At 47.3% G+C, this 13,624-nt stretch overlaps 1 protein-coding gene across 8 annotated transcripts in view; it reads left to right on the top strand.

Annotated features, from left to right (window-relative positions):
- Nucleotides 1-13,624, top strand: part of LOC110503266 (protein-tyrosine sulfotransferase 1) — a 68,620-nt gene that overhangs the window by 15,226 nt on the left and 39,770 nt on the right. For all 8 annotated transcript variants that reach the window (XM_021581638.3, XM_090218970.1, XM_036961185.2 and 5 more), the window contains one exon: nt 10,156-11,269. In XM_021581638.3, coding sequence (XP_021437313.2) covers nt 10,362-11,269 — 908 coding nt within the window. In that variant the 5' untranslated portion in view covers nt 10,156-10,361. The remainder of the gene's footprint in view (nt 1-10,155; nt 11,270-13,624) is intronic.

Raw genomic sequence — 13,624 nt, forward strand, 5'->3', positions numbered from 1 at the left:
CCTACAGTAACACAAACTACATATAGCCTACAGTAACACACTACATATAGCCTACAGTAACACAAACTACATATAGCCTACAGTAACACAAACTGCATATAGCCTACAGTAACACAAACTACATATAGCCTACAGTAACACACTACATATAGCCTACAGTAACACAAACTACATATAGCCTACAGTAACACACTACATATAGCCTACAGTAACACACTACATATAGCCTACAGTAACACACACTACATATAGCCTACAGTAACACACTACATATAGCCTACAGTAACACAAACTACATATAGCCTACAGTAACACACTACATATAGCCTACAGTAACACACACTACATATAGCCTACAGTAACACAAACTACATATAGCCTACAGTAACACACTACATATAGCCTACAGTAACACACTACATATAGCCTACAGTAACACACACTACATATAGCCTACAGTAACACACACTACATATAGCCTACAGTAACACAAACTACATATAGCCTACAGTAACACAAACTACATATAGCCTACAGTAACACACTACATATAGCCTACAGTAACACACTACATATAGCCTACAGTAACACACACTACATATAGCCTACAGTAACACAAACTGCATATAGCCTACAGTAACACAAACTGCATATAGCCTACAGTAACACACACTACATATAGCCTACAGTAACACACACTACATATAGCCTACAGTAACACACACTACATATAGCCTACAGTAACACAAACTACATATAGCCTACAGTAACACACTACATATAGCCTACAGTAACACACTACATATAGCCTACAGTAACACACTACATATAGCCTACAGTAACACACACTACATATAGCCTACAGTAACACACTACATATAGCCTACAGTAACACAAACTAGTGAAAAATTGTTTGGTTATTTGAAATAAAATCTTATTCTGTTACCTTAACACAAGCCATTTTTTTTTTGCCATAACATCTATGAAATGTGTTAATGACACTGTTAGAATGTTGCAGTCAGAATGACAGCTCATTAGCTTAAAGGGGGGCGGGTCCCTGGAAGCCTAGCAGTTCTAGTGTTCATTCCACCAAATCAACTTGAAGGCAGGAAGGAAGGATGCATCACTGTAGTGTTTGAACAAGTTATTGTGCTACGTATCCGCTGGGACAGTGGGTATCCTAAGTATTCACCCCCCCCCCCCCCCCCATCCTGTTTTTTTTCCCACATTATGTTTTGTTACAAAATGGGATTTAAAATGCATATTTTTTTTTTTTTTTTTTATCTACACCAAATACATAATGTCAAAAATAAAAAAATGGGTGCTTGCTTGAGATCCGAGGGATTGTGTCTGCTCTGTCCCCCTCCTGTACTCCATGTTCACTCATGACTGCGTGGCCAAGCACGACTCCCAACACCATCATTAAGTTTTCTGACGACACAACAGTGGTAGGCCTGAGCACCGACAACGACGAGACAGACTTTTTGGGAGGAGGTCAAAGACCTGGCAGTGTGGCGTCAGGACAACCTCTACCTCAACGTGAGCAAGACATTGAAGCTGAATCATGGACTCCAGGAAAAAGGGTATGCTTGACACCGGCGAGCACTGGGGAGTTTTTCAGGATACAGATCATCAGAATGGAGCTAAGGACTGGCAAAATCCTAGAGGGAAAAACTGTCTGCTTTACACCAGACACTGGGCGACGAATTCACCTTTCCAGCAGAACAATAACCTACAACACCAGGAGAAATCTACACCGATGTTACTAACCAAAGAAGAAGAGAGTGAATGTTCCTGAGTGGCCAAGTTACAACTTTTGACTTAAAGAATGGCTGTCTAGCCATGATCCCCAACATCTTGGCAGAGCTTGAAGAATGATGACAAGAATAAAGGGCAGATAATGTACAATCCAGGTGTGGAAAGCTCTTAGAGCCAGACCTAATTAGACTCACAGCTGTAATCGCTGCCAAATGTGATTCTAACATGTATTGCCTCTGTGGTGAATCCTTATCTAAACCAGGTATAGTAGTGTTTTATTGTTCATCTTTTTAAAAAGATTTTTCTTTACTTTGACATTTTACACTTATTTTTTAATTTTTTGTGTATGTGTGTGTGTGTGTGTGTGTGTGTGTGTGTGTGTGTGTTATAGTTGACACACAAAAAAAAGACAAATCCATTTGAATCCCACTTGAACACAATAAATGATCCAAGGGGGGGGTTGAATACTTTATGATGGGGACTGTAGGTGTTTTCTGAGAGACTGTAAGTTGGGGAATCGTCACGTTCCACCGGAGATCACACCGCAGCCGCTCCAGACGAAGGGCAAAGACTCTGCTTGTTGACGTGAGCCTGCGTTTCCTCTCTCTCTCTAAACATAGCACATCTCGTCTGTCTGTCTGTGGAGGAGAAGACCTTGGTGATTTCCTCTCTTTTGTCTTTTCCCTCCATCTTATCAGTTGTTGCTAGCGGGTAGATGCCACACACTTGTCTGTATGGTGCAGAGGCACAGTATGGAAACGATAATAAGGACTTCTCTAATATGGAGCTTAGCTTGTAGCGTGAAGGCCTACCTGAACGTACGTGTGTGTGTGTGTGTGGTGTGTGTGTGGTTCGTGCTCTTTTCAATGCTGTTAATGTGCGTCCGCATCACAGATAACGTGTGGTTTTTGGTGCTGGTGTGCTGTGCATTCAGTACTGTTTCATAAGGTGTGCGTTGTGACTGGTGTCACTGTGCGTCACCATGCGTGGGTGTCTTTGTTATTTTACATTCTCTTCTCAAGCTTGTAGAGCGGCATCAGTCAGCAGATGAATGATGCCTTGTTGAGCAGCGTCAGAGCAGGATGAGTGATGCCTTGTTGAGCAGCGTCAGAGCAGATGAATGATGCCTTGTTGAGCAGCGTCAGAGCAGATGAATGATGCCTTGTTGAGCAGCGTCAGAGCAGATGAATGATGCCTTGTTGAGCAGCGTCGGAGCAGATGAATGATGCCTTGTTGAGCAGTGTCAGAGCAGATTAATGATGCCTTGTTGAGCAGCGTCGGAGCAGATGAATGATGCCTTGTTGAGCAGCGTCAGAGCAGATTAATGATGCCTTGTTGAGCAGCGTCGGAGCAGATGAATGATGCCTTGTTGAGCAGCGTCAGAGCAGATGAGTGATGCCTTGTTGAGCAGCGTCGGAGCAGATGAGTGATGCCTTGTTGAGCAGCGTCGGAGCAGATGAGTGATGCCTTGTTGAGCAGCGTCGGAGCAGATGAATGATGCCTTGTTGAGCAGCGTCAGAGCAGATGAGTGATGCCTTGTTGAGCAGCGTCGGAGCAGATGAGTGATGCCTTGTTGAGCAGCGTCAGAGCAGATGAATGATGCCTTGTTGAGCAGCGTCAGAGCAGATGAATGATGCCTTGTTGAGCAGTGTCGGAGCAGATGAATGATGCCTTGTTGAGCAGCGTCAGAGCAGATGAATGATGCCTTGTTGAGCAGCGTCGGAGCAGATGAATGATGCCTTGTTAAGGTAGACCCAAAGGTAGACCCATTGTCTCCTCCTCCCAGGTATACCCATTGTCTCCTCCTCCCAGGTATACCCATTGTCTCCTCCTCCCAGGTAGACCCATTGTCTCCTCCTCCCAGGTAGACCCATTGTCTCCTCCTCCCAGGTAGACCCATTGTCTCCTCCTCCCAGGTATACCCATTGTCTCCTCCTCCCAGGTATACCCATTGTCTCCTCCTCCCAGGTATACCCATTGTCTCCTCCTCCCAGGTAGACCCATTGTCTCCTCCTCCCAGGTAGACCCATTGTCTCCTCCTCCCAGGTAGACCCATTGTCTCCTCCTCCCAGGTAGACCCATTGTCTCCTCCTCCCAGGTAGACCCATTGTCTCCTCCTCCCAGGTAGACCCATTGTCTCCTCCTCCCAGGTAGACCCATTGTCTCCTCCTCCCAGGTAGACCCATTGTCTCCTCCTCCCGGGTAGACCCATTGTCTCCTCCCCCCGGGTAGACCCATTGTCTCCTCCCCCCGGGTAGACCCATTGTCTCCTCCCCCCGGGTATACCCATTGTCTCCTTCTCCGGGTAGACCCATTGTCTCCTCCTCCCGGGTAGACCCATTGTCTCCTCCTCCCGGGTATACCCATTGTCTCCTCCTCCCGGGTAGACCCATTTGTCTCCTCCCCCGGGTAGACCCATTGTCTCCTCCCCCGGGTAGACCCATTGTCTCCTCCCCCCGGGTAGACCCATTGTCTCCTCCCCCCGGGTAGACCCATTGTCTCCTCCCCCCGGGTAGACCCATTGTCTCCTCCCCCCGGGTAGACCCATTGTCTCCTCCCCCCGGGTAGACCCATTGTCTCCTCCCCCCGGGTAGACCCATTGTCTCCTCCCCCCGGGTAGACCCATTGTCTCCTCCCCCCGGGTAGACCCATTGTCTCCTTCTCCGGGTAGACCCATTGTCTCCTCCTCCCGGGTAGACCCATTGTCTCCTCCTCCCGGGTATACCCATTGTCTCCTCCCCCCGGGTAGACCCATTGTCTCCTCCCCCCGGGTAGACCCATTGTCTCCTCCCCCCGGGTAGACCCATTGTCTCCTCCCCCCAGGTAGACCCATTGGCTCCTCCCCCCGGGTAGACCCATTGGCTCCTCCCCCCAGGTAGACCCATTGGCTCCTCCCCCCAGGTAGACCCATTGGCTCCTCCCCCCAGGTAGACCCATTGGCTCCTCCTCCCAGGTAGACCCATTGGCTCCTCCTCCCAGGTAGACCCATTGGCTCCTCCTCCCAGGTAGACCCATTGTCTCCTCCCCCAGGTAGACCCATTGTCTCCTCCCCCAGGTAGACCCATTGTCTCCTCCCCCAGGTAGACCCATTGTCTCCTCCTCCAGGTAGACCCATTGTCTCCTCCCCCCAGGTAGACCCATTGTCTCCTCCCCCCAGGTAGACCCATTGTCTCCTCCCCCCAGGTAGACCCATTGTCTCCTCCCCCCAGGTAGACCCATTGTCGTCTCCTCCCCCAGGTAGACCCATTGTCGTCTCCTCCCCCAGGTAGACCCATTGTCGTCTCCTCCCCCAGGTAGACCCATTGTCGTCTCCTCCCCCAGGTAGACCCATTGTCGTCTCCTCCCCCAGGTAGACCCATTGTCGTCTCCTCCCCCAGGTAGACCCATTGTCGTCTCCTCCCCCAGGTAGACCCATTGTCGTCTCCTCCCCCAGGTAGACCCATTGTCGTCTCCTCCCCCAGGTAGACCCATTGTCGTCTCCTCCCCCAGGTAGACCCATTGTCGTCTCCTCCCCCAGGTAGACCCATTGTCGTCTCCTCCCCCAGGTAGACCCATTGTCGTCTCCTCCCAGGTAGACCCATTGTCTCCTCCTCCCAGGTAGACCCATTGTCTCCTCCTCCCAGGTAGACCCATTGTCTCCTCCCCCCAGGTAGACCCATTGTCTCCTCCCCCCAGGTAGACCCATTGTCTCCTCCCCCCAGGTAGACCCATTGTCTCCTCCCCCCAGGTAGACCCATTGTCTCCTCCCCCCAGGTAGACCCATTGTCTCCTCCCCCCAGGTAGACCCATTGTCTCCTCCCCCCAGGTAGACGCATTGTAGCAGCAATCGACTCTGTGACATCCAACATTTGTGGATTGCCACATTGAACCAATGGTTGAGAATCTCCCATCTTATGTCAAAGACACTAATCACATGATCTCATTGATAGAGGGCTTAGGAAGTATACCAGAGGGCTCCCTGCTGTCCACTTTTGATGTGGAGAGCTTGTACACTAACATCCCACACACTGGAGGCTTGCAGGCGCTGCAACACGTCCTTCAGCAGAGAGACACTACCCTTGTTCCATCCAATGATCGCATCTTACAACTCACTGAACTGGTATTATCCCATAACTACTTTTGTCATTGAGTCAGACTTTCTCCTTTTTCTTTCGGGGTGTAGCCATGCCCCCCCCACTACTATGCAAACCAGTATGTGGGACAATTTTGAGGAAGCACTCCTTTACAAGACAGACACACCCCTTACTTTTCTAAAATCCTCCTATGGAAGAGATACATAGACAATGTCTTTGTGCTCTGGGAAGGAAGTCAGCTGGAACTAAATGAATTCCAAACTAAACGAGAGATCTGAATACCTCCAATTCACCATGCAGACTGATGAGAGAGAAATACATTACCTGGACGGATGGATCATCAAAGAGAAAGATGCATTACACACTTCTACACAAGGCCCACAGTCCCCAGTACCTTTACATGAAGGATAGTACGCGTCCCCTTCCCCTCAGGAATGGTCCTACCATATAGCCAGTTATGCAGGGTTAAAAGAATCTGTGGCCACCAGTCAGACTTTGACAGCAGTACTAACAAAAAAAATGACGGAGCAATTCAAAATGAGAGGCTACAAAACTCTTGGTGATACAATGATGAAAATATCTCAGAAACCAAGAGAGGAATTACTAAAAACTCAACCAAAGAAGACAAAAACAACGCAACTGTCTTTTGCACTAATAAGTACACCACCAAGGGTTCGGAGAAAATGAAAGCAATCCAGGCATTGAGCATGTTGCTCTACCAAGGAGAGGAGGTAAAATCTAGATCCTACTACTACAGTGGGGCAAAAAAGTATTTAGTCAGCTACCAATTGTGCAAGTTCTCCCACTTAAAAAGATGAGAGAGGCCTGTAATTTTCATCATAGGTACACTTCAACTATGACGGACAAAATGAGAAAAAAAATCCAGAAAATCACATTGTAGGATTTTTAATGAATTTATTTGCAAATTATGGTGGAAAATAAGTATTTTGCCCCACTACAGGCTTACTGTTTTCCACAAATCCTGACATTTGGGGCGGCAGGGTAGACTAGTGGTTAGAGTGTTGGACTAGTAACCGAAAGGTTGCAAGTTCAAATCCCCAAGCCGACAAGGTACAAATCTGTCGTTCTGCCCACTAGGCCGTCATTGAAAATAAGAATTTGTTCTTAACTGAATTGCCTAGTTAAATAAAGGTAAAATATATTATATATATTTTTTTAAACATTTAATCCAAGTAAAAATTCATTTTCTTAGGTCAGTTAGGGTCACCACTTTATTTTAAGAATGTGAAATGTCAGAATAATAGTAGAGTGATTTATTTAAGCTTTTATTTCTTTCATCACATTCCCAGTGGGTCAGAGATTTACACACACTCAATTGGTATTTGGTAGCATTGCTTTTTTTAAATTGCTTAAATTGGGTCAAACATTTAAGGTAGCCTTCCACAAGCCTCCCACAATAAGTTGGGTGAATTTTGGCCCATTCCTCCTGACAGAGCTGGTGTAACTGAGTCAGGTTTGTAGGCCTCCTTGCTCCCACACGCTTTTACAGTTCTGCCCACAAATGTTCTACGGGATTGAGGTCAGGGCTTTGTGATGGCCACTCCAATACCTTGACTTTGTTGTCCTTAAGCCATTTTGCCACAATTATGGAAGTATGCTTCAGGGCATTGTCCATTTGGAAGACCCATTTGCGACCAAGCTTTAACTTCCTGACTGATTTTGCTTCAATATATCCACAAACTTTTCCTGCCTCATGATGCCATCTATTTTGTGAAGTGCACCAGTCCCTCCTGCACCAAAGCACCCCCACAAGATGATGTTGCCACCCCCGTGCTTCACGGTTGGGATGGTGTTCTTCGGCTTGCAAGTGTCCCCCTTTTTCCACCAAACATAATGATGGTCATTATGGCCAAACAGTTCTATTTTTTGTTTCATCAGACCAGAGGACATTTCTCCAAAAAGTACGGTCTTTGTCCCCCTGTGCAGTTGCAAACCGTAGTCTGGCTTTTTTTTATGGGGGTTTTGGAGCAGTGGCATCTTCTTTGCTGAGCGGCCTTTCAGGTTATGTCGATATAGGACTCGTTTTTACTGAGGATATAGATACGTTTGTACCTGTTTCCTACAGCATCTTCACAAGGCCCTTTGCTGTTGTTCTGGGATTGATTTTCACTTTTCTCACCAAAGTACGTTCATCTCTAGGAGGCAGAAAGCGTCTCCTTCCTTAGCGGTATGACGGCTGCGTGGTCCCATGGTGTTTATACTTGCGTACTATTGTTTGTACAGATGAACGTTGTACCTTCAGGCATTTTGGAAATTGCTCCCAAGGATACATTTAATTTTTTCTCTTAGCTTTCATTTGACACAATTTTATGTGCTCCTATAAACTTCACATGCTGGTACTCATGGGTCGTTTTTTCCATGGCAATTACCCAGTGTGATGTGGTGGAAGCTCTGCATGCCGTTGGTGTATCACACCGCCCACTCTGTAAAACAGTGTAACTGCTCTGGGGGCCAAATTAGAGACCAAAAGGTTAGACGTCTTGTTCCTGGCTGCGATCGTCTCTCTCAGCCCAAGAAACAAACTGAAGACTGGGAGACGAGTAAAAAAAAAAAAGAAGACGACAATAATTTAAAAATAGAACAAAATAGTGGGGGGGAAATAGTTTTCCATCTGAGGTATATAATATAATCTTAGGGTCTTGTTGTTTTTATGGTTTTTTTTTTTGTGTTTCGCTAAATGTGTCCCCGGGGAAGTCCTATATGCTTATGCCTTTTTAAACCGAGTGCTGAATACTGGAGCTACTACTTTCTTTTTTTTTTTTGTCTGTCTCTTGTCTCTCTCTTTTTGTTTTCACTTGATGTGGCATTCCTCATTCCTGAGATCCTCATCCTCATTCCTGAGATCCTCATCCTCATTCCTGAGATCCTCTTCCTCATTCCTGAGATCCTCTTCCTCATTCCTGAGATCCTCATCCTCATTCCTGAGATCCTCATCCTCATTCCTGAGATCCTCTTCCTCATTCCTGAGATCCTCTTCCTCATTCCTGAGATCCTCTTCCTCATTCCTGAGATCCTCATCCTCATTCCTGAGATCCTCTTCCTCATTCCTGAGATCCTCTTCCTCATTCCTGAGATCCTCATCCTCATTCCTGAGATCCTCATCCTCATTCCTGAGATCCTCTTCCTCATTCCTGAGATCCTCTTCCTCATTCCTGAGATCCTCATCCTCATTCCTGAGATCCTCATCCTCATTCCTGAGTGGCGCTGCGGTCTAAAGCATCTCAGTGACATTCACCAGGTCGTTGCTGTAAATCAGAATGTGTTCTCAGTTAATTTACCTGGTAAAATAAGGGTACAATTTTTAAAAAATTGTGTCACTACAGACCCTGGTTCGATCCCGGGCTGTATCACAACCAGCCGTGATCGTGAGTACATAGGGACATTGGCCCAGTGTTGCCTGGGTTAGGGCCGTCGTTGTAAATAAGAACTTGTTCTTAACTGACTTGCCTAGATAAATAAATACATTCCTCTGAGGTTGTCAACTGGGGGCCTTGATTGTGTCTGAAACTGGTTTGTTTTTGTTGGTTTTTTGGACAATTTCATGGTGTCAAATCAAATCAAATCAAATTTTATTTGTCACATACACATGGTTAGCAGATGTTAATGCGAGTGTAGCGAAATGCTTGTGCTTCTAGTTCCGACAATGCAGTAATAACAAGTAATCTAACTAACAATTCCAAAACTACTGTCTTGTACACAGTGTAAGGGGATAAAGAATATGTACATAAGGATATATGAAGGATATATGAATGAGTGATGGTACAGAGCAGCATAGGCAAGATACAGTAGATGGTATCGAGTACAGTATGTACATATGAGATGAGTGTCGGCCTTAGCCTTGTTTTTTATACACCGTAGTTGTACTGTGAGCCTTGTTTTTATTACAGAATAGTGGTTTTGGCATGAGATGCATATCCTTGTTAGACAAAGGAAATGTGATCTTTACTGGTTTTTCCCAAGTTCAAAAGTGGAGATTCTCTTCTGTAGCCTCCTGAAGGGATTTCTCATTTTATGTTGAGGGTAATTCCTACGTTGGATATAATACATTTAATTTGACTGTGCTCTGTGGAGATGGGTCAGTACAGTGTAATGCTGACTCTAAGGATGTTTTTCAGTTCTGAAACTGGACCATGTATGAACTGATCCATTGAACCCTTTTTGGTTCTAGCCTGAATAGCATCATTTCTTCCAGGATCTGGAGCAAGATCTGTTTTTAAAGTTGCCATGTTCTACTGTTCCAACTCTTCACTCACTGGATTATATTCTATAATAATACATTTTGTTCTGTTCTGTCCTTCCCCAGGCCTGATGGAGCTGGGCACTCGACGAGCGCTGACCACTGAGGAACACCCACCACACTCTGCCCCCCACTGCCAGCCTTGAAGGGAGGGACCCTCTGCTTCTCCCCCCCCCCCCCCCCTTATCCCCTTCCCTTCTCCCCTCCTCCTCCTCTACTCCAACATTACCTCCTCTGATACACCTCCATCCTCACCCCTCCGTGGTCCTGAGATGGTGATGATGGGGAAGCTGAAGCAGAACCTGCTGGTGGCCTGTCTGGTCATCAGCTCAGTCACAGTCTTCTACTTGGGTCGTCACGCCATGGAGTGTCACCACCACATCGAGGAGCGCAGCAGCCAGCCTGGGGACCAAGGGGTTCTGGGGGGCCTTCAGGGGCCGGGAGGGGTCCTCCTGGGCGGCTCGCTGGGCTCCTCCGCCATCCTGCGGGGCTCCAGACCCGGGGGCCATAACCTCTCCGCTCCATTCGTCTACAACAAGGACATGCCCCTAGTGTTCATTGGAGGGGTTCCCAGGAGTGGGACCACGTTGATGAGAGCCATGCTGGACGCTCACCCCGAGGTTCGTTGTGGAGAGGAGACCAGGGTTATTCCACGTATCCTGGCCATGAAACAGATGTGGTCGCGGTCGGGGAGGGAGAAGATGCGTCTGGACGAGGCCGGGGTGACGGACGAGGTCCTGGACGCCGCCATGCAGGCCTTCCTCCTGGAGATCATCGTGAAGCACGGCGAGCCCGCCAACTTCCTCTGTAACAAGGACCCCTTCGCTCTGAAGTCCCTCTCCTACCTGGCTAAGATCTTCCCGCACGCCAAGTTCGTGCTCATGATCCGGGACGGACGCGCCTCGGTCCATTCGATGATCTCGCGTAAGGTGACGATCGCTGGCTTTGACCTGGGCAGCTACAGAGACTGCCTGACCAAGTGGAACAGGGCCATAGAGACCATGTACACTCAGTGCCTGGAGGCCTCAGACAAGTGCCTGCCGATGCATTATGAACAGCTGGTGCTCCATCCAGAGAAGTGGATGAGGACGCTGCTCAAATTCCTGGACATTCCCTGGAATGAGGCGGTGCTTCACCACGAGGAACTCATAGGGAAAGCAGGTGGTGTTTCCCTCTCCAAGTAAGTAGTGGTGTTGGGAGTGTGTGTTTTTATGTACCATGAGCCTGCATGTTGCTGAACTTCAGGCATGCCTGTCTCCCTCCCTGTTCATTTCTGTCAGTGTCTAAAATGAGTTAACTTGAAACTCAATTAGCTTGTAAATCAGGGGTCAGTGACCTTGTAGTCAATTAAGGGTGAAACAAGGCTTTGTGACGTTAGATAACAAAAACCAGACAACTTGAAGTAACAAAAAGCCACACACACTCTGTAATGCTTCCCGTGATTTAGTGGAGAGATGAAGTTTGGGCAGCCAGAGTCTTCAAGTTTGTTTTTTTTACAAAACTAGGACAAAGGGCTGAAAATGAGGATGCAGCCAGGCAGAACCTCCATGCATCAACTCACTGAGCTATCTGGGTCACAGTGTCTCTCCCACCCCTCATTCTCAGTGAAGCTCAGAAAGCCATTTAGGTTCTGGTTCTAGAACACACCCCTCTGTTGTTAGGTTCTGGTTCTAGAACACAGGCCTCTGTTGTTAGGTTCTGGTTCTAGAACACAGGCCTCTGTTGTTCGCTTCTGGTTCTAGAACACAGGCCTCTGTTAGCTTCTGGTTCTGAAAGCTGTGTGCTCTGTTCTGTTCTGCTTTCACAACAAGCTGCTGATAACTAATACATTCCTGTTGACTCTTATGGCGCCAAATAACAAGCAGTTATCCCTGGGGTTGTTTCCTGTTTACAAGATACTGTCTCCTCATTCACTATGTTGCTCATCTAGGAAAATGGCTCAATGCCGTGGTTGAATCGTAGGCTGCATCCCATAGGACAGGGAGCCATTTGACACACACTCCTAGCACAGCGTTATGGTGAGCAAGCACCATTCATCACCAGACTGACAAGGTCTAAGTGGTGAACTGATCAGGCTCTGGTTAACACATTCCCTTCCTGGTGCAGTGAGACAAGTCAGGACTGGTCCACATCTCTCGCTCTCGCTGTTCCAATTCATCCCAAAGGTGTTTTTGTATGAACCTCGCTTTGTGCATGGGGGCATTGTCATGCTGAAACAGGAAAGGGCCTTCTACAAACCAAACCGTTGCCACAAAGTTGGAAGCACAGATTCGTCTAGAATGTCCTTGTAAGCTATAGCGTTAAGATTTCCCTTCACTGTAATTAAGAGGCCTAGCCCGAACCATGAAAGCAACTCCAGAACATTATTCCTCCTCCACCAAACTTTACAGTTGGCACTATGCATTGGGGCAGGTAACCTTCTTCTGGTATCCGCCAAACCCAGATTCGTCCGTCGGACATGCCAGATGGTGAAGTGTGATTCATCACTCCAGAGAACGCGTTTCCAGAGTCCAATAATGGTGAGCTTTACACCACTCCACCCGAAACTTGGCATTGAACATGGTGATCTTAGGCTTGTGTGATTCATACTCGGCCATGGAAACCCATGTCATGAAGCTCCCGACGAACAGTTCTTGTACTGACTTTGCTTCCAGAGGTAGTTTGGAACTCGGTAGTGAGTGTTGCAACCGAGAACAGACGGTGTTTACACGCTATGCGCTTCAGCACTTGGCGGTCCCGTTCCGTGAGCTTGTGTGGTCTACCACTTCACGGGTGAGACATTGTTGCTCCTAGAAGTTTCCACTTCACAATAACAGCACTTACAGTTGACCGGGGAAGCTCTAGCAGGGCAGGTAACCCCCACCACCACTCTACACTAGACGGGTAACCCTCCACCACCACTCTACACTAGATGGGTAACCCTCCCCCCTCCACCACTCTACACTAGACTGGTCACCCTCCTCCACCACTCTACACTAGACGGGTCACCCAAGGTAAGGTCATGTGTTTAAAGCGGGCCCAGAATATTTTCTAGAGAACCAACATGCTGTGTAAGATATGTAGATAGAAGGGATCGGATGTGTTCTATGTTGCATTTGATTTCTCTTCTCATCCCTCCATCGTTTACCTCGGGTGTCTGTCTGACTTCCTGGTTGCCTCCATGTTGACCCCTCTCTGAGACGGCACTGAAGTGATCGTCCCAATCAGGGCCAGACTCAAACATGAGTCTGCACTTCTCAAAAAACAGACTCGAGGTTGAAACGAGAGGGATTCCCCAATGTTGTGGTCCTCTGTAACAAATACAACATCATACAATACTTCACTTGGTTCAACTATTGTCCTCGTTGTACTGTTACTCGGATATCATATTTAAAAACTGCAGACATTTCTCTCCACCCTGTGACAAAAGATGAAGAATGGCAATGAAATGAGTCGTAAAATTGCAATTGTTTCGGGTAGCCCAACATGTTTTTACTCAGGGCCCCCAAAACAATATGGCCAACTCTGACTGCATATATGAGTAGCAGACTCATTG

Source organism: Oncorhynchus mykiss, chromosome 24 (assembly GCF_057628025.1).
Source record: "Oncorhynchus mykiss isolate SJ-2025 chromosome 24, ASM5762802v1, whole genome shotgun sequence".
Taxonomy (NCBI): Eukaryota; Metazoa; Chordata; class Actinopteri; order Salmoniformes; family Salmonidae; genus Oncorhynchus; species Oncorhynchus mykiss.